This window comes from Lupinus angustifolius, chromosome LG17 (assembly GCF_001865875.1).
Source record: "Lupinus angustifolius cultivar Tanjil chromosome LG17, LupAngTanjil_v1.0, whole genome shotgun sequence".
NCBI lineage: Eukaryota > Viridiplantae > Streptophyta > Magnoliopsida > Fabales > Fabaceae > Lupinus > Lupinus angustifolius.
The window spans coordinates 7,081,703-7,105,260 of NC_032025.1; the positions used below are offsets into that span (position 1 = coordinate 7,081,703).

At 32.3% G+C, this 23,558-nt stretch overlaps 3 protein-coding genes and 1 long non-coding RNA gene across 5 annotated transcripts; 3 read left to right on the forward strand and 1 right to left on the reverse strand.

Annotated features, from left to right (window-relative positions):
• LOC109331645 (uncharacterized protein At1g04910-like) lies at window positions 296-7,918 on the forward strand. Of its 2 annotated transcripts, none has more exons than XM_019566275.1 (10): window positions 296-916; window positions 1,821-1,890; window positions 2,722-2,789; window positions 2,887-2,975; window positions 3,809-4,006; window positions 5,103-5,307; window positions 5,410-5,577; window positions 5,782-5,949; window positions 6,032-6,222; window positions 7,125-7,918. In XM_019566275.1, the coding sequence occupies exons 1-10, from the start codon at window positions 542-544 to the stop codon at window positions 7,285-7,287; spliced, it is 1,695 nt and encodes a 564-aa protein (XP_019421820.1). In that variant the 5' UTR covers window positions 296-541; the 3' UTR covers window positions 7,288-7,918. The 2 variants fall into 2 exon arrangements, with proteins under 2 accessions (XP_019421820.1, XP_019421821.1); XM_019566276.1 differs by having other exon boundaries at window positions 3,941-4,006.
• LOC109331648 lies at window positions 6,237-6,953 on the forward strand. Its single transcript, XR_002105821.1, has 2 exons — window positions 6,237-6,349; window positions 6,893-6,953. It is a non-coding gene; the product is annotated as an uncharacterized LOC109331648 (long non-coding RNA).
• On the reverse strand, window positions 11,613-15,402 carry LOC109331647 (WUSCHEL-related homeobox 6-like). The gene is made up of 4 exons (XM_019566279.1): window positions 15,075-15,402; window positions 14,061-14,339; window positions 13,058-13,134; window positions 11,613-12,185 (listed from the first exon to the last, which is right to left on the reverse strand). The coding sequence occupies exons 1-4, from the start codon at window positions 15,232-15,234 to the stop codon at window positions 11,748-11,750; spliced, it is 954 nt and encodes a 317-aa protein (XP_019421824.1). The 5' UTR covers window positions 15,235-15,402; the 3' UTR covers window positions 11,613-11,747.
• Window positions 16,674-17,361, forward strand: LOC109331646 (40S ribosomal protein S17-4-like). The gene has a single exon (XM_019566277.1). It carries the CDS (start codon window positions 16,742-16,744, stop codon window positions 17,168-17,170), a length of 429 nt encoding a protein of 142 aa, XP_019421822.1. The 5' UTR covers window positions 16,674-16,741; the 3' UTR covers window positions 17,171-17,361.

Consider the following 23,558-nt stretch of genomic DNA (forward strand, 5'->3'; position numbering starts at 1 on the left):
GTTTAGCTACAAAACAAAAAATATCTCTTAGGCAGCAAATAAGATAAGTTTAATGTCACCATTAAAAAAAGTAAAGTTTGGAAAATAACAACAAATTTCGTTTTCTCAGTTGGCAAGTCAAGTTCTAAAATCATGTTTTTTTCATCTATTCAGGAAACAAAACGAAATGGATATTGTTCTTATTACCATTCTCAGAAAAAACATAATTCAATGGAAGACATTCATCTGCATCATTTTATACCTTCACGCACTTGCACTCAACATAAAAAAACATAGAAAATATTAAATAACATAAATAACACTTCATCATCAAATCAAACAAAAACAAAACACTTATCTTTTTTTATCTCTCTGCATTATTCCAAGCTAGCAAAAGCCAAAAGCCACAGCACGTGCTTCTCTCTCTCTCTGCAACTCCAACATCACAAGTTCATAACAAAATTTTCATCTTTTTCTCATTTCAATTCACCCCATTTCCCCTAAAACGGTGTCGTTTTGTGGGCATCTCTTGAAAAAGAGAATTGTGATGTTCTGATTCCAAATGCACCCATACAACAGGTTACCCATCAGTGGCTACTCGCCGCCGTCGCCGCCGCAGTCACCACTCAGGTCACCCAGGCTCCGCCACCAGCGCTCCTCCAAGACCGGTCGTTTCTCTCCGGTTCAACCACCCGGTCGGACTTTCACGCAGCGGTTCGCGGTGGCGTTCCTCTCGGTTCTGCTTCGAAGACAAGGCGTGTTCCTCTTTGCACCTCTCATCTATGTCTTTGGGATGCTTCTTTACATGGGAACCGCCTCATTCGACGTCGTTCCGATCATAAAGCACCGTCACGCTCCTGGTTCCGTTTACCGTAGCCCTCAGGTTTATGCTAAGCTTCGTGTTGACATGGATTCTGATAATTCCTCTGCCGATGCGGTTCGTATTGTTCTCAGATTTGAATTCTGTTCAATTTTTTTTTATAATCTATCGTTTTATCAAATTGTGGGTTTTCCACCAACAAGTGTCAGGACTAAGGCCCCGCTAACCAAAAATTCAATTTTCGATCCCGGCGACACTTGTTGGAGTGACAGCTACAGACCCCGAAAGGATTAGTTCCTTACCCATAGGGGAATTGTGGGTTTTCCTGCTTTGATTTGTAATGTTTGTTGAGTGAATTATTTTATCATTGTGACTGGGATATGAAATATATGTATGAGTAAATTAGTCACAGGACTTATTTTTCAGTTAAACTCGCCTTAGATAGTATAAGCTAAGACATGTTAAGGAAAGTAGATCATATGATACTTTAGGCAAAACATTAAGAAGAATTTAGATTTCAATGATTTGCTTACTGACATGATCTATCATAGGAAAAAGTTTGTTCTTGCCGTTTCAGTTTAGTTCCTCAATTTAAAAATGTTGTACGAGTTTGTCTTTGAATTTATAACTGATACAAGCTCATCTAGTTAATATGTGTTTCTCTCTTGATTTGGAAAGTTTTGGCTTTAATAATAGGGAGGCTCAGATAATGATACACTAGTAGTGCTCACAATTGCTAATATGGATTAGATAATCTATAAGGTAATTTAAAATTACCAGTGCTTGCAATTGCTAATATGGATTAGATAGCATTGTAGCAATTAATAGGAGCTATTTTATTTATGGAAAATTGTTCTTCTTTATATTACCTAGCTTGTTATTAAGTAGGGAATAAATTTTTTTGGCCATACTAATGTAGTGGTATGAAAGTTCCTACATTTTTCCCCATATACTTTCGAGTTCTTACTTTTTGGGAGTTAAATTGGCTACTTTTAGTGACAAGCTCGTAACATCCTTTCAGATCTCGACAATATGGAAGAGTCTATATAAAGGTGGTCATTGGAAACCATGTGTGAACAAATCTTCAAAAGGTATGATATGATTTGTAATTGTTAAATTCAAGGATTTTAGGTAGAGAAGGAAGAAAAGAGATAAACTTGACTAGTAATATGAGACTGATATGGATTTGATGTAAACAAGTCATGAAATATAATTAGGACATAAGAGGTCATATAGGGTATTCTAAAATACTCTAAGATGTATGTAATAAAGATACTATGAGGTAAGGTTGGTGCCTTTTGACTCGAAGGTCAAGATTTCAAATCCCGGGAACAACCTCTTATACATGGTGAGAGCCTTGTCTACTGGATCAACCTCTGATAATAATGAGATTATGAGATATTTTCTTGATATTCTAACAATCCCCTTTAAGCTTAAGCTTTAAGCGAGATGCAAAGCAAAAAATATATAAAGTGGGTTCCATGAAACATGACTAGAAAGGCTACTCATGGATGCTAGAGACACTAAGGAGATGAAGCATTACTGAAAAGATAACTTAGCAAGCCAGTTGCAACGATCATCAACTTAAAAAATTCTTGGAAAACAATAAAGCAGACAAGGGCTGAACTTCTCAAAACTGCATTTGGAAGCTTCAAACAATAATCTTGGAGACCCGAAGGGGTCATTTGCGAGTTGATTTTTGGAGGGAAATAAAGGGAATGGCATGGCTTGGGAACCATGAAATACACTTATAAGAAGACTTTCAGGCTTTCTATATTTGGAATATGACAAATAAGGGCAATATATAATCATATACACATTTTTTTCTCATAACCATGGAGAATCAATCCATCATGTCTAAACCTTCTGCATGTATATCGTGTTTTTTAACTATTAATGTGTATTTCTTATTTTGTTGATAGGCCTACCTGAATCAAATGGCTACATATATGTAGAGGCAAATGGTGGCTTAAATCAGCAAAGGACATCGGTCAGTATTTTCTGTGTCATTTTGTTAATATGTTCATAGCATGCTTATTTAGCACTACCATTGACTAGTTTTTGTGAATGATGTCAATGCTTTAAAGGTATGTAATGCTGTTGCTGTGGCTGGCTATCTCAATGCTACCCTTGTGATTCCCAACTTCCATTATCATAGCATATGGAGAGATCCTAGGTTGGTTTTTATTGCAATCTTCTAATTTTATTTTCTTAGGACTAGGAAAGTTTGGTGATTTATAATTTTATATTGCCATTGGATTAATATTATTTGACTTTTGATTAAATTTTATTGTTATACATGTGTATTTATAATATGCATTTGTAAAAAAAATTAATGAGTACTACAGGTTGACAACTACTGGGCAGATAAGTAATCTTCGAAATCAGGATAAGTGGAAAACCTACATCTGACAAGTGATATCGTAATGAAGTGGCCAAAAAACTGATTTGTCCCCTATTTCAGCCACTAAACACCTTTTTACAGAAAGAGCTTTTGGCTGATTTTTATGTAAAAATTAAGCAGAACTGAGTGTTAGCCAACTCTAATCATACCTTTTATCCTGATAAATTATTGCAACGATTCCTTATGTAAATTCATTCGAAATTACTTATTAAGATTTAATTTTATACATCAATTAAGTAGCTAAATTTTTTTTATGTATGCGTGCTTGATGTTGTGCATAGCTGGTCTTATCCCAGATAAAAGGTGAAGGTTTTGTTAGCCAGTCAATAGTCAATACAAAACTTTGTCAAATCTCTATGATATGGAATTAAGTAACTAATAGTTAGAACAACTGAATCAAGTATTGTGAAATGTACTTATCTTTATTGATGATTATATAATTTGTTAGTGGAAATGCCCTTTCTCAGTGTTGAATGTGACTATTGGTAAGCTGCTGTCAGATCGAATAGTATATTTTATATCAGTGCATGTTCTAATGAGATTCTTGGTCTGAGGTACTTGTTTTGAAACAGACTAAACTGATCCATAACGTTTCCCATGTCCAGTAAATTCAGGGACATATATGACGAAGAATATTTTATCGATGCCTTAAAAAATGATGTACAAGTGGTCGACAAGATTCCTGAGTACCTAATGGAAAGATTTGGCAGCAACATGACAAATGTTCACAATTTCAGGATCAAGGCATGGTCGTCCATTATGTATTACAGAGATGTGGTACTCCCAAAGTTACTTGAAGAAAAGTGAGTATATGATGTTTGTTGTGTGAATGTTTGCTTATTTTTATGGATCTCTAATAGCTATCTGTTGAACAGTTTTGAGTAATTTGTACTTGTCTAAGGCATACGGGAGAACAAAAAAAGTAGTACAACATGTCATGATGTTGTGGCCTTTTTGCTATAGTATGATGCTTTTGGCTTCAGTGGCATGGTAGCCCTTGGGTTCTTAGTAATGTATGATTATCTGCACATGAAATAGGATTCCTAGCTTCATCTAAGCGGTTTTGCATATATTCCTGCTGTCTTTAACTGATATTCATATATGTTTCATGTTTTCTGTTTAGGAGGATAAGGGATTCCTGATCCTCTATGATATTTCATTCTTTTTATGAAGTTAATTTTTTATAAATGATATTTTTAGGCCCACAATGTGTTGCCTTAGATAAGTGAACAAACTAGACAAGATGAAATTAGAAATGAATGCATTAGAAAGAAAGATAGGGTAACTCCTATTATGGAAAAGATGGTAGAATCGCATCTTATGGGAGTTGGACATGTGAGGAGAAGACTGTCAGAAACCCTAGCAAGGAGAATAGATCAAATGATTAAGAAAGAATAGATCAATTTCTAGAGGCAGAGGGAGGCCAAGAAAAGTCATTGACGAAATGATTAAGAAAGATTTAGAGATCAACGCTTTGTCAATGAACATGGTTTATGATAGAGCATTATGATGTCGTCCAATTCTCATATCCTACCCCACCTAGTAGGGCTAAGGCTTGGTTGTTGTTGTTGTATATTTTGAGGCCCACATGTTTGAGAAACGTTAGCAAAAAAAAAAAAGATTAGATATATTTGTTGTCTGACTGTTTTAAGCATATGGATATAGTGTTATGATTCGAACACATGAGGAAAGTCCATCCCATAAGATTGGCCTTATGGGAGGGAGTCTCATGGCTTAAGGATCCCTTTGAGCCTCTATCTTTATGATAGCAGATAATTTTACTTTAAAGATGTTATTATTACCTTAACCCAACAAACAGAAAATTTATTGTCAAATATGTTCATATAAGAGGACTGGAATTCATTTACGTGTATATTGAATTCATTTTTACTCATGCAGGGTCATAAGGATTTCACCTTTTGCGAACAGATTGTCGTTTGATGCTCCACCAGCTGTCCAACGTCTCAGATGCTTAGCAAATTATGAGGCCTTACGATTTTCAAGTCCTATAATGACCATAGGTGAATCCTTGGTTGAAAGAATGAGAAAACGAAGTGCAATTAATGGTGGCAAATATGTCTCGATACATCTTCGTTTTGAAGAGGTTAATTTTGGTCACAGATAGCAATGTTTGATAATATTATGAATTTTTACAGCACATGTTAATCTTTGCTGCAACTGTTCTCACATGGTTTCCCTTGCCCAGGATATGGTTGCTTTCTCTTGTTGTGTTTTTGATGGGGGGAAACAGGAGAGAAATGACATGATTGCAGCAAGAGAAAGAGGATGGAAAGGTAAATTTACAAAACCTGGACGAGTTATACGTCCTGGAGCGATAAGGATCAATGGGAAGTGTCCCCTCACCCCACTAGAGGTAATTATTTCCTTAAAACTCGTATGATCTTAGTCACTAAGAAGAGGAAGAAAATTTCAGGGAATACTTTCTTCTCAGAAGTTTTTAATCTAGCCAGAGGTTTTGAAAGTTTTTCGAAGGTGTTCCTTGTAAAGCAATTTTTTTAGATTTTTTCCTGATTGCATTTGTTTTAATTAGAGCCAACGCCTTCTTCCATCTCTTCAGGTTGGCCTGATGCTGAGGGGAATGGGTTTTACGAAGAATACATCTATCTTTTTGGCATCTGGAAAAATATACAATGCGGAGAAAACAATGGCTCCACTACTCGAAATGTTCCCTAATTTGCATACTAAGGAGACCCTGGCATCTGAAGAGGAACTTGCTCCATTTAAGGTGCAGATTAGTACTCTACTTACTCATCCACTCCATGATTGATATAATGCTATGATTTTTAACTTGGAGTTACTTTTTCTAGAATTTTTCTTCCAGGATGGCTGCCATAGATTACACTGTTTGCCTTCATAGTGAGGTTTTTGTCACAACACAGGGAGGCAACTTCCCTCATTTTTTGCTGGGCCACCGAAGATACTTGTATGGTGGACACTCTAAGACAATTAAACCTGATAAGCGGAAGTTAGCATTACTGTTTGATAATCCCAACATCGGGTATGTATCATTACTTATGGGTATATATCTTTTTACTCTATTTTATGAAGCTAGAATAATTGAGACAGGTTTCGTTAAAAGATAAATCCCTCTCCCTGAAAGTGATTATGTCTTGTTGAAATTGAAGGTATAGTTGTATGTTTCACGATAAGTGACATCATTAGGAGACTGTTAGGAGCCCACAATGGAATTAGAGTAATGGGAGTGACATCAACCTGTAAAGGAGAGAATTCTTCTCAAAGGGGTTCCCCTTTCACAAACTGAGCAAAAGTTTTGTTTACAACTCACGAATCCAAAGGTGTTTCCGCCTGTACAATTTTACCTATTTAGCTATCAATTCCCCGACCTAATTGGCAGCCTAACTAAACCTCCCGATGGACTAACTTTCCAGACTCTGGCCTTATTGGGCCTTGCAGAGTAGGTTTTATTTCATGGTAATGTCAGAAAAAATATCTGTTAGCATCATAACTGATTATAATGGAATAGTTCACATGGAAACATCTTGTAGAAATTGGGCCACTGAGCTGCACCTTGGCCACCAACAAGTATCGCCTTCATACAAGAATAATTCTAGTTATGCAACTCCTGCATTACAAAGTAATGAACTATGCACAACTGTACTTGTGACTCCAATTATTTAAGAGGAAAAGGATGAGAGTCACATGTCAAGGAATAGGTAATTAGGTAGCATTACTCATTATATGATATGTTTAGTTCCTAGTTTCCCCCCTTAAAAAATATATTAGTTACTGTGCTGTCAAGTGTTCACTTTGTAGGACATTGTAAATTATCCTGATATATTCAGTGAAATTTGTAGCTATTCTTAGAAATTTTTGTCAAGAATTTATTGTAGTAGAACATATCTGATGTGTTGCTCCTACTCTACTTTGATTATTTTCCAGATGGAAAAGTCTCAAGCGTCAACTGCTGAACATGAGGTCACATAGTGATTCAAAAGGAGTTGAACTCAAAAGACCAAGCGACTCTATATATAGCTTTCCATGCCCGGACTGTATGTGTCGTGCCAATAGGACCGAAGATTCAAGATTGTTATCAGCAGCTTGATTGTCATGAGCATGAAATCACATTTTGATCATTCATTGCTGCTAACCATATTTCTGGGATAGTGAGAGGGCATACACTCCAAGTGTGCAAGTTAAAGGATTTTGTAGGAGGTCTCATTGATCTGATAATATTTTTGGATTGAAATCTCAAGGAGTAGCACCTTCATTGCACATCATGCCAATTCAAAACAAAATGGAAACCATCCCTTTGCAGGAATCTCTACCAGACATTGCCTGAACTTTGTTTCAAACATGAATTAGCAGCTTCTGTATCAAACAAGCCGTTTAAAGAGTCGAAAAGGATAAACTCACGGTTCTTCACGTTACGCCTGTACATTATAAGCAGTATAATATCCATGTCTTTTAGGCTATAGCATCCAATAGCTCTCTGTACATTTACAACATTCAGGGTTAGATGTCTGTATCTGAGAACATTTGTTATTTTTTCCTTTGTATCTTTAGAAGTTTTGTATTCTGTTTGCCCTCATATTGAGGGTCACATAGTTAGTTGGATATCTGTATCTAAGAACATTTGTTATTCTTTTACACTGGTGCCCCATTGTTTTAGTGATGATATCAGTGAACTTTACTAGTTCACCATTCATGATTAGCATTTGCCACAGTTTTCTCAATATTCTTTGAAGAGTCAAGAGACTTATCAAGGTGTAAATCATGATCTCTTATAACATCTTAGATAGCAACAGATTAGCCCAATTCGTAGCTGAGAGTGTCAAGAGTTTATTTCTGAAATTCTGCTGTAATGAAAGATATCTAAGTGGACTAGTCAAAATATGCTGCATTGAAAGTGAAGCTCCTTACATTACAGCACTGCACTATAATTTTCATGCCACGGTCATCTTTGACTGAATTCATATCTTTTCAATTTCCTCAGTAACCAGAGAGAATTTCAGCCTTAATAACATATCTCTACGATAGGATAGTTAATTAAATTTTGGATCAAAAATTGCTGACAATAAGATGGTGTGAGTTTGATAGGATAAAAAAAATTTAGTATATCTTTTATTGTATTACTTTTATTTAGAAGTTAATAATAATTATGAGATGAATAATTGATAATATAGTAATAATATTCTTATAAAGAGGAAAGTTAATGTTAGAAATAAGGAAGATACCAATATAAGTTAAATTGTATCTAACTGAATTTCACTATAAATTATTGTCTTGCGGTTCTCGCTCTTTATATTTTGAATGTAATATTTATACATTCTTAATGTAGAAGATTTATGCATAATCACTGTATTATTCATTATTCATTTGAATTTTTTAAGAGTCAATAATAATTAGATGAGTAAATTACACTGACACCCCCTGAGTTTTAGTGAAATTACATAAACCATCCCTCACTTTTCTAAACCTAAACAAATCTCCCATAATTTTATACTTTCATTACACTGACCACCCCTGTATAAGAAATAAGTGTAATCTTTTAAACAAAAAATGTGATAAATGCAATTAAGTTAAACAAAACATGATATATTGTGTAGACAAGTCTAAATAATATACAAATCAATGTATCTTTATTATTTTTGGTTACATAGTGCATCAATATTTCTAAAGTAATATTGTTTAAATCGATCTTATAATATAGTGTAACAAACCAAAAATAATAAAGAAATATTGATTCATATATTATTTGGACTTGTCTCCATAATATATCACGTTTTGTTTAACTTAATTACATTTATCATATTTTTTGTTTAAAAGATTATACTTATTTCTTATGCATGGGTGATGAGTGTAATATCATGTAATGAAAGTATAAAACTATGGGAGGTTTGTGTAGGTTTAGAAAAGTGATGGGTGGTTTGTGTAATTTCACTAAAACTCAGGAGGTGTCAATATAATTTACTCTAATTAAATATGATTGTTTGATAATATAGTGATAGTGTAAAAAACTATTATGATACATATATCTTTTTCTGTCATATTTTATATGTAAACTAGTTTCTAAAAACTTAGAAACTGGTTTCATTAAGATCTTAACTGATACAACTTTAACACAATTTTCATTCAAGTTCACTTTTAGGCTTACTTGAACATAGCGTCAATATTGTTGTTTGAAAACATTTTATCTGTAAAGCTGAGATTTTCAAAGTAAATAATTTTTTTAAGTAATGTATCATTCAACATAAAGAGGTTATAAATCAATGATAAAAACATTATAAAACAAAACAAATTTTATTTTACAACACACTCGCATTTCTATTACGTTGTTTTGGTATTATTTGTTCTGTTTATGATCAGACCTCCAAGGAGAGAAGCGGAATGTTTAAACTTGAAAGATTGAGTTTTCAACATTTTCTCACAATTACGATAAAGATAAGTCATGTTTTATATATTACGTGTTATGGAGAAGGTGGAGTAATAAATAATAATAGAGAGACAGATAAGAGAGTGGAAGAATGGTGACAGACATAGGCTTCACTATTTTAACAGATCAGGATTGCCTAGTAGGAAGTTTATATTTGCATGTCTTTGCTCTCTCTCTCTCTCTCTCTCTCTCTCTCTCTTTCTACAGTGACGTTGTTGTCTTTTTCCTCTCCATACTATACAGAATGCATGCAGTGATGACAAATCCTGCAACATCTAGTTTTGCATAATCATAGACAAACCCACTACTTCTTCCACTCTTCAATTATCACTCACTTATTTGCACTTCAATCAATATTATTAAACTTTATAAGGTGGTTTAAGGAATGGAGTGCAAGAGGTTGTGGGTTTGAGTCTCACCATCAACAAAAATGGGAGTTATAAGTGTGGTTTGATGGTAGGGTGTAGGAGGTTGAGGGTGAAGTCTCACCACAACAAATACTAACATATTAACAACTAACATACTAACAATTGCCGATCAAAACAAAAATATTATTAAACTTCTCTTTTTTCTTTCTTTCAATTTCCTTTTACGTCATGTACAACTCTCTTCTTTTGTGGTCAGAGGTGATTGATTTTTCACTTCTGCTAAGTTATCCATCTCTCAAATAGAAAAATTATTAAATGTTCTAAGATCCCAATCAAATATCTAAGTACCAATTATAAACTTATAATTTAAAATTCAATAAGTTTATTCCAAATTAATAATAAATATGTAATTAGGATAATTAGTTTTGGATCATATAATAATTTCTGGTAAATTATGAGTTTTTTATTTTTATTCTTTCATACAATAAAAAAAGAATAATATATTTTTATATGGTACAAGATAACCTTTAAAAAAATATTACTACATATAGTTTGATTTCAAGAAAAACAGATTCCAATAGTCTACTTTTTTTTTTCATTCCCATGATAGTGAACTGTGGATATGATGTTATTTTCTCCTGGGAGATACAAATCAACTATATACAAAGAAAAGAAAAGAAAATAGCAGCTTCTATACAAGGCGCTTAATTAAGGGTTTTATAATTTACTGAAAATGTTTATTTGACTAAAATTAAGTTATTAGCAACATCGTTTCATTAGAGTGTTTGAAAAAAATGAAAAATTACTGAACTTATAAGTCTTGATTTACAAGTCATTTAAAGTGTCTATAAGACTAAGAGAAAAATATAAACTATAAGAGTAAGGTTTTTTTACATTGCTATTTTACGAGTTATAATTTTTCATTATTATTAATTTAATATTATATTTATCAATTAAATAATTTCATTAATAGTTAAAGCTTAACAAGTTGTTGACCAAGTTAGTTTTATCTGTCAAGATAACTTAATCACTAAAATCACCTAACATGTAGAGCTTGTATGTCAATATAGTTTTTTTATAGCTTAGAATTTAAATTTTAACTTGGGGTGTCATTTTGTTGCAAGGCCTTAATAATGTATTTGAGTACAGATATGTTGACATTTTCATATGAATTCCATCAATAGAGAGATGGAGAGACAAGTACTTCAAGTTACTTGTATTTTGAATGACAAAGATATTATTCTATTGTACCTGAAATGATAGATATGTCATATTTTCTTTGTTTTTCATACTCATTTCATATATCTATCCTAAGACCTTATGTGAGAGACTTTTGTAATTTTTGTCCCTACCCAAAAGTCCAATACATCCCTTATTTGCTTACTATTATTCTAGGTTATTATGACTTAAGATTAGGGTGACATAGACCAAAGAGCATGTCATTCCCAAAACAAGGTACTCTAAAATTGAAAGTAACTTGTCTCTCACCCTATCTAATAAAATTACACTAAATAATATAAAGTGTAAATTAATTTTTTATAATTTTTTTAATTAAATGACATATTTTAATTGGTTCTAAATACTAGTAACAACACCAATTAAAATAGTAAATACTCATTTAAATTGAAAAGATTAATGTTCAAATGCATCGTACATGAAATTTCTACATGCATGATCACTGACTCCGAAGAGAGAAAATGAAACAAAAGATTTGCTAACATCGATATTCTAAAATAAAAAAACATAGCCCTACAGCTACCTTCAGTTTCTTAAAGGGAGAAACTCAAAAAACTGGTTGGAGGAGGTTATTTCAGTATCCATAGAAGCAGCATTGGTAGCATAGAATCTAGATTTCATCTCCGAAAAAGAAATGCCATCTTGGTCATCACTCTTAAGTGGAAAAAGTTTGAGGGTCCTAGGATAAGCATTTTCTTCATCATCATAATAGTTGAATCTTTCCATGTTGAGTACCACAGGTAAATTATAATTTGGAGGGGTCAAAAGTTGTGTATTTTGTGTTGTGTATGTTGGTACATAAGATGTAGATGCTGTGGTAATATGAATGAGGCAAGGCTTCTCCATATTTGGACACTTAGCTGGCTTTTCTGCTATGTCTGTCCTCAAAACATGTATGCTTCTGTCTTCAAATTGAGTCCACCAATTTGATCCCTTTTCTGCTATATCCAGTGCAGCAGATTCCTGCAAATTATAGGTGGTAAAAGTTTGAAGTAGAAAACAATTTAAAATTAAAACAAAAATGTGGAGAATGATAAAGAGAGCTCATTCAATTCACAACTCCAAGAAAGTCTGAAATCTGGCTTAAAACAGCCCCAACAGAAAGTTAAAAAAAACAGCTTTTGCAGCCTCTCTTTTTTCTAACATACAAATCTCTTGTTGCTTTCTCTTGAAAAGTTGAAATATGCCACAATAGAGAATTCTACAAGCTGTAGTAAACAAAAATAATTTGTAGCTTGCTTCTATAGTTTTCTAGATAGTTATGATAATTGTTGTATTCCATAGAAGTTTCACCAAATATGTAGAAAAATATTAATGCCTTAGAGAAACCTATAAATAAGAACTACTTGATGCAATGTGACATGAAGGGTGTTCTGTATGAAAATCTAGGCCTTCAACCTACAGAAATGTTTCTTCAACTCTTATTCTATCAAATATATGTTGTCTTCATCTAAAAATCCCCTCATATGTTCAACTATTATTTCTATCACATGCTAAAACTAACCAAACTTTCTTCCACTTCTTTCTTATGACTCAAAATGTTGGATTTATTTTTATTTGACATTCTGAACAAATAATTAGACCCTATTATTGCTATCCTATAATATGAATTTCATTCATTTTGAATGATTGATTTGAGTATTAAATGAAATGAGTGATTAATTGTTTACAATGAATGAAAGTAAATTATTTATACATGGAAAATAAAGACTAACTAACTCAAACTAACTCTAAATAAAAATATATTTAACAAATCTTGTTGCGTATCTTTGCTTAACAAAGCTGAATATAATGTGGTAGCTGTACCATGAAAAAAGCCAAGAGTAATTACAGACCTTAGCATGTCCACTGCAGTTAGAAGTGGATGCCCACTTCTTTGTCTCTTTAACTTCACAGCCTGTCCCTTTCAACCCTGTACCCAAAATCCAAACACACCAAATTTTAATGTGAAATCTTGCATGCCAAACAAAATATCATATAAGACCATTCTCTCTCTTTGTTGTAATCAACAATGTTAGGTGATGTAGAATACAGGAATCTTTTGACCACTAAAACAACCATGAATAGTCCGAAAGGTCCAAACTTTGTATGGTAGTTAAAGATGAAGATAAAATTTTCTTATTTTCCACTGTTGATCTGAAAACAAGATTTCTCTTGCAGTTTATCTTTCAGCCATCTCTATTATTGTTTCTACAATTAAAATTAATTTAATGGCACTCCGTTCATATTTGCATATTGTATATCTTTTTATAGGCAAATGTTAGTATATCTCTCTTCCTTAAGCCTTTTACCTGAACTATTAGACCACCATATCTGCATATTGAATGTTGCTTACACTCTTTATAGCATTTACTAATCTGCTCCATGTTCAAAAGAGAATTTTTCTTGTCATAAAAAGTAATAACAAATTAACTAAAACATATATTAAAATGATGTACGTAAAGTAGAAGGTGAGGATGATCTACTGAATGAACATTATACAAATCTTTTCTTAGTTTAAGAATACTTGAGAATTTATCAAAAACGTAACATAGACTCCTAGGTAGTCCAAAGCAAAAGAATCATCTTATCCTATGTATGCATTGTAAGTTTTGGAGGGATGGAATGAAATGAAAAGTTTCATTTTGGGTGAACAACTTTGGGGGTTTGCAGGAATGATTTTATTTCATTCAATCACTAAAGTCACTTTCAAGAAATAAAATATGACTATCCCCTTGCATTCTATTCATTTCCCCTTTGTTCCATCCATGCATATATACATCTAACCTATATCATTAAAATTGAGTTATCCATGATTCATCTAACTGTACCTATAGTCTCTTGCTTTTGAGTTCTTACCTTCGGTAGAAGCAGTTTCATTCATCTCCAGGCGACGACGCTTCTGGCGCTCTCTAGCCTTGTGATTTTGGAACCAGTAGAACACATTTTTGCCTTCAATCTTGCCAAACTGGCACAGTTGTGAGGCTATTTGCTGAATTTGTTCAGATGATGGTGTCTTTGTACCCTGCCTATACAATTCTTCAAGGACTAGTAGCTGAACTGGTGTTGGACTCCACCTTGTGCTTTGATGAGACTGCACATTGAACCCTGTATTACTTGTCCCTTGATCTGCTAAATGAGATTTAGCATAAGAAAATAATTAGGAAACAAAACACATCACTATACTAACCCATTTTGCAGGTAATGTATACATTTTAGTTGATCATTAGCTCTATAATTAGATAAAATTTCTGCCCGATGTACAAGGATCCCACCTAGTAAAGCTATAAGGAAGATAGATGCGTGCAGCTAAACTATCCAGGATTTGAACCCCTAAGGCCCTAAAACCTTTTAGTCACTAGGCAGCAACCATACAATTGCTCATCAGCTCACCGTCTAGCTCTATAAATTAATATTGCTAATAAACTATTATTCTTTTTAAACAACATATATAATATATATACACTATATATTAACATGAAAGTTGTATATCATCAACCATGTGTAGAAATAGTGTATTTCCATTACTAACTAGTTGAGTGTATATAGTTCAGACTTCAGAATATAATGATCCAGTTTCTCAACAGACCTAATAATCAATATTATCTACTTGCTAAGTATATGCTCAAGTTTATGAAGAAATTATGATCAAGTTGCTAAATGCTAAGTTTTTGCATCTATAGTTGGTAATTGCAATTGAGACCACACCATTGCAATTTTAATAGTCTCCACGTCTATATCTCAATCACAATTACGACCACATTTTCTATGGCTACAGTAAACACAATCTAACCACAACACTGATCGCAATTTTTAATCTTCTTATTTAGATAAAAGGTCGGACCATGAGATATTTAAGGGGGGAAATTGGCTTACCAACATGGGTATTGAAGTTTAGGAGATGGTTGCAGTGGGAGCAAATGCAGTAAGGTACTTGAACCATTGAGGAGATTGCCATGATTCTGGGAGCTTCAAGGGAATTAAGGGTAGGATTTGGAGTGGTAGAGTGAAAGGTACAAAATGAATCAGACATGTTGAGTTTGGAACTAGGAATCAGATAACCACCTACAACTACAATATCTTAATCATAATATTGCACATTGACTATAAAGGTCTTTGCTTTTTGCTCTTTAAAACTAGGGTTTTGTGTGAGAAAGATAGTAAGTGAAGATTGGAGATGAACACTGTATTTATAAGAAGAAAGAACGTTGTAGTAAAAGCTATAGTGGGAGCAGCTAGCAACAAAAAGTGAGTTGATCAATCTATCAATATGTACTATATAATAATAGTAGCAATACTTGTCAAGTCATGGCTCATGAGAGAGGGAGACAGAAAAAAAAGGAAACTAGAAAGCGTAGAATTCTGAAAGATGGAGAGAGGGAAAGTTGTTTATGAGAAAGGACCACAGCATATGGATGATGATGATGTTGTCGTGTTATTAAAGTTGCTTCTTCCCCATGTCTCCATTTTCATTTGCTCCTTCATATATATAACTCACGGAACCCGGTCAAGTATTAGACCAGTATTAGATGAAGATGATAACAAATACCATAAAATTAAAAAAGTATAAACTTAATATTTACTTTACATTCTAATACTGGAGAGTCTCGTAGAGTAAAACAGGATTTCAGCCCCTCAGTCACATGGTAAATTTTTTGGCTCACAGTAGCTGCATGGTGCTTTTCACTCTTTCTTTCTCCTCATTCTAAAAAGTTTTCTCTACAGATTTAAGAGATCTCCTTCTCTCTAATTGAAAACACACAAGTTGAGGTACATAAGGGAAACCTGTTTCCTATAGGTACTTCTTAGCTTTGTCTTGTACCTGACAGTTGACACTGTACATGCACAATGCACTTTTTGGACAATCATCACTTTAATGACCACATTTGGAAACAAGAATTATCTAAAAATTGCTAAGCAATAAACAAGTCTAGCCATGTTGTGATCTATGATATGGCACTTCAACATTTAAATCAGTCCAAGTGGTCTCATGAGAGGGGCTACTTATTTATTTTTGTATTAAGGATGTATTTTATTTTTATAGTGTTTTTAATTTGAGGTTATTTTGTTACTTAAGGATTTTGTTTTGTTTTCAATTATGATATTTCAGCTTAGAATAGCATTAGCGTATTGATTTTCTCAATTGAAAGATTATCTAAAATTTGAGTTATAGGTAGACTACCGTACAGAGTAGAGATTCTCTCCAGAGTTGACATGTGATAAAATTCAATGACCCAGAGTAGAGGTGAATGGTAATATTACAATTAAAAAGAAACAAAAATATGAAATCTTGATTTCATTCTCTTAAATATACATCCATCCAAATTAAAGAAGCCCTGTAGTGAAAGGAAAGTTTTAGAGAGTCCAAAGAAAAAAAAAGAGGAGAAGATATTGGGCTGAGCCCAAACCCGAGGCATTGTTAGAAAAGAGAAAACCCTAATAACCCTAATATATGATGGTTGTAACTTGGAAGTTTTCTCCATCATATCGCAGTAGGCGCATAGAGAGAAGAGAGAGGGAAGAATTCGGAAGGAAGGAAAATGGGTCGTGTACGCACAAAGACAGTGAAGAAGTCTTCTCGTCAAGTGATAGAGAGATATTACTCACGAATGACATTGGATTTCCACACAAACAAGAAGGTTCTAGAAGAAGTAGCATTGATCCCTTCAAAGAGACTCCGTAACAAGATAGCTGGATTCTCAACACATCTAATGAAACGTATTCAGAAAGGACCAGTTCGTGGTATTTCACTCAAACTTCAAGAAGAAGAGAGAGAACGACGCATGGATTTCGTACCTGATGTCTCTGCTATCATCACTGATCATATTGAAGTTGATAAAGAAACTCTTGATATGCTTCATTCTCTTGGTTTGAATGATGTTCCTGGTATTGTTCAGGTGGACCCCACTCCTGTTCAGCCTCAATTTGCCTTTGGCCGTGGTGCTGGCGCTCCTCCTAGGAGGTACTGAGCCATTACTGCTTAGGGTTTTCATATTATTTTGTTTCAATTTTATGCATGTTTTATTTCTCTTCTTAAATTGTTGTTCGGATTTCTATTCTGAGGACACGGGATCGTACCGTTGGTTTAATATTCAGTATTTTCAGTTGACTGTTACAATGGGTTGTCTTAAGTTTATTCCATTTTGTGCGTGTCTTTGCCGATTCGCGAATCGCTCGCCATTTGATGTCTTTATAGTGTGAATATGCTGTAGAGTATATGTGATTATGGCTCCGGGCACAGTTGCTTTCCGATTAAAGTGTTTGTGTTTATTGTGGTTGTCTTGTGATAGCTCTTGTTTTTTCTATGCCTCTGGTAGATCAGTTTAGAATCATGGAATTTTATGAAGGACACATTATGTCTTGTGGTTTAGGTGTTAGGAAGTGTTAATTGTGCATTGTGTAGCTGGGAAATGGCCATTGTTTTATGATTACATCAATGTCTCTGACCCCAACCTCTCAATAATGGAAAATGGATTCAACACTCTGAATGTATGTTGAATCTAGTCATAGCACCTCATAAAACTAAAATATTCATTCTTAGCAACTTGTTTGTCTTTTGATCTCGAGTCATGTTGCAAATACTTGAAACAACATCTTCACTGTATCTTCTATCCTGTAGGGATAAGGTTGTGTAGTCTATTCTCTCTAACCTCGCTAGGTAGTAGTGTTGTGCACTGCCACCCTTACCATAACAAATTGTCTATGGACTTCATATTACATGCTGTATGTAGTCCTGCTGTTAAGTCCGTTATATGTCAATTTAGTGTAAATCCAGTGTAAATCCAATGTCTGTTGGAAATATGGTTCAAGTGAAGGCCTAAGTTCAATAGTTCACTTTAGTTTATGCTTTTTTGTTGAACGCCTCTAGCTTGTAAATCCAATGTCCTGCTTTTTTGTTGAACCATTGACCATCCCCATCGGAGAACTTAGTTTGCACGTTTGTGTAGTCTCGTTAAAGTTGTATAAAATAATTGGCACTTTAAAACCTTGTTTAGTTAATGTCCATGTTGAAAAAAAGGAATATGAATATGTAAAGGGAAGGACATTGTTTTAGAGCAACACCATTTGATTTACAGAGTTTTGTACTTGATTCTCCAACTCCATGATTACCATATACAGAAGCACTCACAACATATGTAGTTTATGTCAAAAGGATTATGTCTCTACGTCCCTACATAATAGAATTACGTCAAATTATATAAATATAATATTAGTTTATGTTTTTATAACTTTTTTTCAGGTAAATGAAACATTTAGATTGGTTTGGAACCAATAGAAACACTAATAAGGATAGAGATCTTCATTCATATAGTATACACCAAGCTTACCTGTGAAATTGTAGCAAACATGCTGAAAGATATGCACCCTTGAGAAATCCAAAAAATGGCAAAAGCGTGCAGAATGAAGATAGTATCAAATTATTTTCCGTTTAGAAATCAATGATTGGTGATAACAAACTAGTTGATACAAGCATTCAACAAATTATAACGAAAGCTGCCAGAAATAGTGATCTTATTATTAATATATTGTTCATAAATATGCTATAACTAAATAGTATAAATGTCTCATGCCATCTTTAATAACAAGCACATATAAGCTATATGTGTTTTGCCATTTCTATTCAACTAACTTCTCTTATTTTCTTGAAATATTTACACTTAAGTGTATGATATAATGGTTTATAGTTAGTTCAATGAAAGTCAAGTCAATGGATTGATAGCACACAAGGTCCCATTTTATTGCTTCACATCTTCTGCCACTAGCTTACTATGATCCATGTTAGTCATGAAACCCAATCACTGAAAACACAGGCCTGATAAACCAAACATCAAGCTGAAATATTCTTCTATTTGGAGAAAGTTAGCAAACAGGTTTCATCATCAAAATATGCATTAACAGAAACACGAGACAGTACTACACTCAACCTCAAAGATAAAGTTTTGTTTCTCCAACTTCAATTGGTTGCACTTACCTAACAAATATATGATGGTTCGTGTTAGTTTTAAATAGGAGACAAAGAACATTGAAAAATAAAACCCAAAGAAAAATTCATAAAACTTGCCACACATGAAAAATACCACACCAAAATCAAGGTTCTTCAGCATACACATAGGAGATCCTCTGCACACTTCATCTATGGTACCCAAACATTTAGTGGGTTTTGTAAAAAAAAATCTTTAAGATAGACTTTACTGAGTGTTGTGAGACTTTATACTTTAAACATATACTTTACATACTAAAGATAATGAACAATATTATCATATATAGTTAAGATCAAGCATCTCAAATCATCGAAAAGATATAGATAAAACTAGAGCGGAAGCATACCTTAATATATTCATTGAGTATATGATTAATGAACTTCATATAATGTTTTATTATTGTGAACACCCAATTTTGTCCGGCCCAGAAAAAACCCAAATAAACTTTTTAAATAAAAAGAATAAATTAAATTCATTTTATGTATTTTGATATTCTTCAAAATTTTAATATTGATGAATAAAAATAATTAAACTAATTTTATGAATCTTTTATAATTATTTTTGAAATTATTTAAATATAACAAAATAAAACAAAATCAAGTTCCTAAATCTAATGATTAGGTTAACTAAAAATTCGAAAAATAATAAACAAATGAAGTTCCTAAATCCAAGTGATTAGGTTAATCGGAAATTCGAAATAATAATAAATTAATATTAATAGGGTTCCTGAATCCAAGTTGTTAGGTTAACCAAAGGTTCAAAACTAAAATAAATTAAGAAAACAATTTTAGGAAATAAAAATTTTGAATTAGGAATATATCGATGTAAACTCATACTCTTTTTCCAAAAAGAGAAAGAAAAAATGTTTTTTTTATTTATTTGTTTTATTTTTTTGAAATTTTTAATATTAAATATATAGCAAATAATTAATTTTATTTTTATATTAATAGGGTTCCTTAATCCAAGTTGTTAGGTTAACCAAAGGTTCAAAACTAAAATAAATTAAGAAAACAATTTTAGTAAATAAAAATTTTGAATTAGGAATATATCGATGTAAACTCATACTCTTTTTCCAAAAAGAGAAAGAAAAAATGTTTTTTTTATTTATTTGTTTTATTTTTTTGAAATTTTTAATATTAAATATATAGCAAATAATTAATTTTATTTTTATTCATATTTTATAAAAAAATTCAAAACAATTTAAATAATTAAATATACTTATAACCTAATTTAAATTTGAAAAAGGAATAACAGGAAATTATTAAAATAATATGAAAAGATAGAGTCAGACCAGTCTGTTAAGATCCCAAAAATTAAGAGATTAAATTTATTTGAGTTCGAAATTTTGTTAATCGAAATGTTAGGATTTGGTGGTTAAAAGTTCACTATAAATAGAGCATATAGTGAACATAAAAAGCTTAAAGAGGAACACTAATAAAGCCCTGCCGAAAAGCCACCTACACTAAGAGAGAGAAAAAACTCTCATTTACTTTCAGAGCGATCCACTAAGAGAGAGAAAAAACTCTCATTTACTTTCAGAGCGATCCACCACTACAGGCAGGTCCATGACATTCCCATGCACTTGCGTGGAACGTTGAATCACAGCAGTCCGATCTGCTTCATTTCCACTCCTTCATGTGACCAGAGATCCAGCCAATCAGACCATGAAAAGTGTCCCAGCTACGGTACACTGTGCCACACGAGATCATTACACCCACTGGAACACGTGTTCTAATGTAACCGTGTGCACAGAACCATTCGTGCACCCTCCTCAGTCATCCAACACGGACACGCCACGTGTCCACACTCTTCACACCATCAAATCCTCATCCACTGACCTGCTGCCAAGTGTCCAAGAGACACCCAAGTGCCACACATTAGTCTCATCCTCACATTGCAATTCCCACAAAAAAGGTAGGACTTTTTATATAATTTATTCTATTCTTCACTACTTCCATATTCTAATAACATCATCAAATATACTCTTTTTAATCATATAATAATTTTATTTGACATAAAATAAAATAAAAAACAGTAGCATATACTTAAATAATTTTCTGGAATAAATAATAAATGGTAAAATAATAGAGAATTATTTTTTATGCATTCCTTAATTAACCGAATTTCATTATGATTACTTTGAGGATTATAAAAAATATTTCTTTTACAATTACTTAAATTTATTATTTCTTAAATATTTCACGAAAATAAAAAAATAATTATTGATAAAAGTTATTTGAATTAATAAAATGCATTTAAACTTGGTAAAATTAACAAAAATAAAAAATCATTTTCATATATCTACCAATTAAGCAAACTTTTTTTAATAAAAATTATTTTCTAGAAATAACTTGGATTGACTAATAAATTGTTTTTTAACTTTTTTATATATAAATAAAACATGACAAATAAGCTTTTTAAAAAAATAAATTAATTTTGAGATTTAATCAAAGATGGAGAGAAGGTCGCCCTGGAGGCCTCTTTCTTCTCAGATCATCTTCGAAAGGTCGCGCTACGCCGCTTCTTTTCAATCGATTAAACCTCAAAATCAATTTAGTTCCATTTTTTAAATAACAAAATAAAAAAAACATTTTTCAATGATAAAATTAATTTTGAGATTTAATCAAAGATGGAGAGAAGGTCGCCCTGGAGGCCTCTTTCTTCTCAGATCATCTTCGAAAGGTCGTGTTACGCCGCTTCTTTTCAATCGATTAAATCTCAAAATCAATTTAGTTCCATTTTTAAATAACAAAATAAATAAAAAACATTTTTCAATGATAAATAAAACTTGCAAAATATATATTTTTGACTAAAAATATATTTTCGTTAATTAAAATATACTCAACCAACAAACCTTTTTCTACTTAAAGAACTACGTAAGCCTTGATCCCCTTAATGAGGTACGTAGGACTCAAGTCAATATTGTGAGGCTCAATAATAAAAATAAATAATTTTTTGCATAAAAAGTAACTAATTAATCAGACAATTTAATAAATAATAATAATAATAATAATAATAATGTCATATATTTTAATGAAGGGTATCACTTAAGGCGGGCGGATAGGGTGCTAATACCTTCCCTACCTTATAACCGACTCCCGAACCTGGATATCAAAACTCCAAAAACCCAAGGTAATTGGGCTTAAAAGATTTTTTTACATTTTTAACTATAAAATGTAGTGGCGACCCTAAACAAAGTCGTGTAGCCGAAAATCGGGGCGCGACAGCTGACGACTCCACTGATGGACTTTTTTGAGAGAGTCCGACCCATTATCAATAAAATATGTGATTGTTTATTTACCATTATTATTATTATATTTTTATTTTGTTGATTAGTTAATTTCCAATAATATTGCATGCTTAAATATTAATTATGTGTATAAATATGAATTATATGCTTAATTATTAGTTATGTGTTATAAATATGAAAATTGTATGCTTAATTAGTAATTGTATGTATAAATATGAATTACATTCTTAATTAGTAGTTGTATGTATAAATAGGAATTACATGTTTAATTATTAATTGCATGTATAAATATGAATTACATGCTTAATTTTAGTTGTATATATAAATATGAATTACATGCTTAATTTTAGATTATATGTTATAAATATGAAAATTGCATGCTTAATTAGTAGTTGTATGAATTACATACTTAATCATTAGTTGTATGTAGAGATATTTGTTACATGCTTAATTATTAATTGTATGAATGACATGTTTAATTATTAATTTTGTAAATTGCATGCTTAATTATTAATTGTATGAATTTCATGCTTAATTAGTAATTATATGTTGCGTATATATGAATTATATGTGCACTTTTGTATTATTTTTGTTATTATGTGACATATAATGTACACATTTTAGGCACACATACATGTCCTACACCCGGTATTAGTGATACCTTTTTGGATAGAAGGGACACTAGCCTCACTGATCGTGGTCTTTGTCGCTTCTAAGTGTTGGTGATGTGGACCGCTCATATTGTTACCTCTTATTATGAGTTAGCCGCTCGAGCTGGTCTCTTGTTTATAACATCATAATATTTGGGTTTCTCTATTCGAGAGAGAGCAATATGGAAACCTTTATAGGGAGTCTAGAACTTGTCAATGACGTCCATTGTTTCTTAGAACCTTGTCCTAAGATGTTATACTTGTTGTGATTTTTGTGATGTGTGTATTATAGCATATTGTTTGAAATTTTGTTTTATAAAATAAAAATCATGTAAAATATCGCATCCTTGAGGGGAATTCATAAAAAAATACATGCTTAAACATTCATTCATTTATCCATTTATTTATGCCTTCAAAAAATAAAAATATTTATTGATTGACTTATGCATTGAAAAAGAAATTTTTTATTGATTGA

Bases quoted from the DNA above. Each gene is read 5' to 3' on its own strand.
- LOC109331646 (XM_019566277.1), top strand. From the start codon at position 16,742: ATGGGTCGTGTACGCACAAAGACAGTGAAGAAGTCTTCTCGTCAAGTG.
- LOC109331645 (XM_019566275.1), top strand. From the start codon at position 542: ATGCACCCATACAACAGGTTACCCATCAGTGGCTACTCGCCGCCGTCG. The intron at 5,308-5,409 runs GTTAATTTTGGT...TCCCTTGCCCAG, and splicing joins TACATCTTCGTTTTGAAGAG to GATATGGTTGCTTTCTCTTG. The intron at 5,578-5,781 runs GTAATTATTTCC...CCATCTCTTCAG, and splicing joins GTCCCCTCACCCCACTAGAG to GTTGGCCTGATGCTGAGGGG.
- LOC109331647 (XM_019566279.1), bottom strand. From the start codon at position 15,234: ATGTCTGATTCATTTTGTACCTTTCACTCTACCACTCCAAATCCTACC. The intron at 14,340-15,074 runs AGCCAATTTCCC...ATGCTAAATCTC, and splicing joins CTTCAATACCCATGTTGGTA to ATTTAGCAGATCAAGGGACA. The intron at 12,186-13,057 runs GTCTGTAATTAC...TATAATTTGCAG, and splicing joins ACTGCAGTGGACATGCTAAG to GAATCTGCTGCACTGGATAT.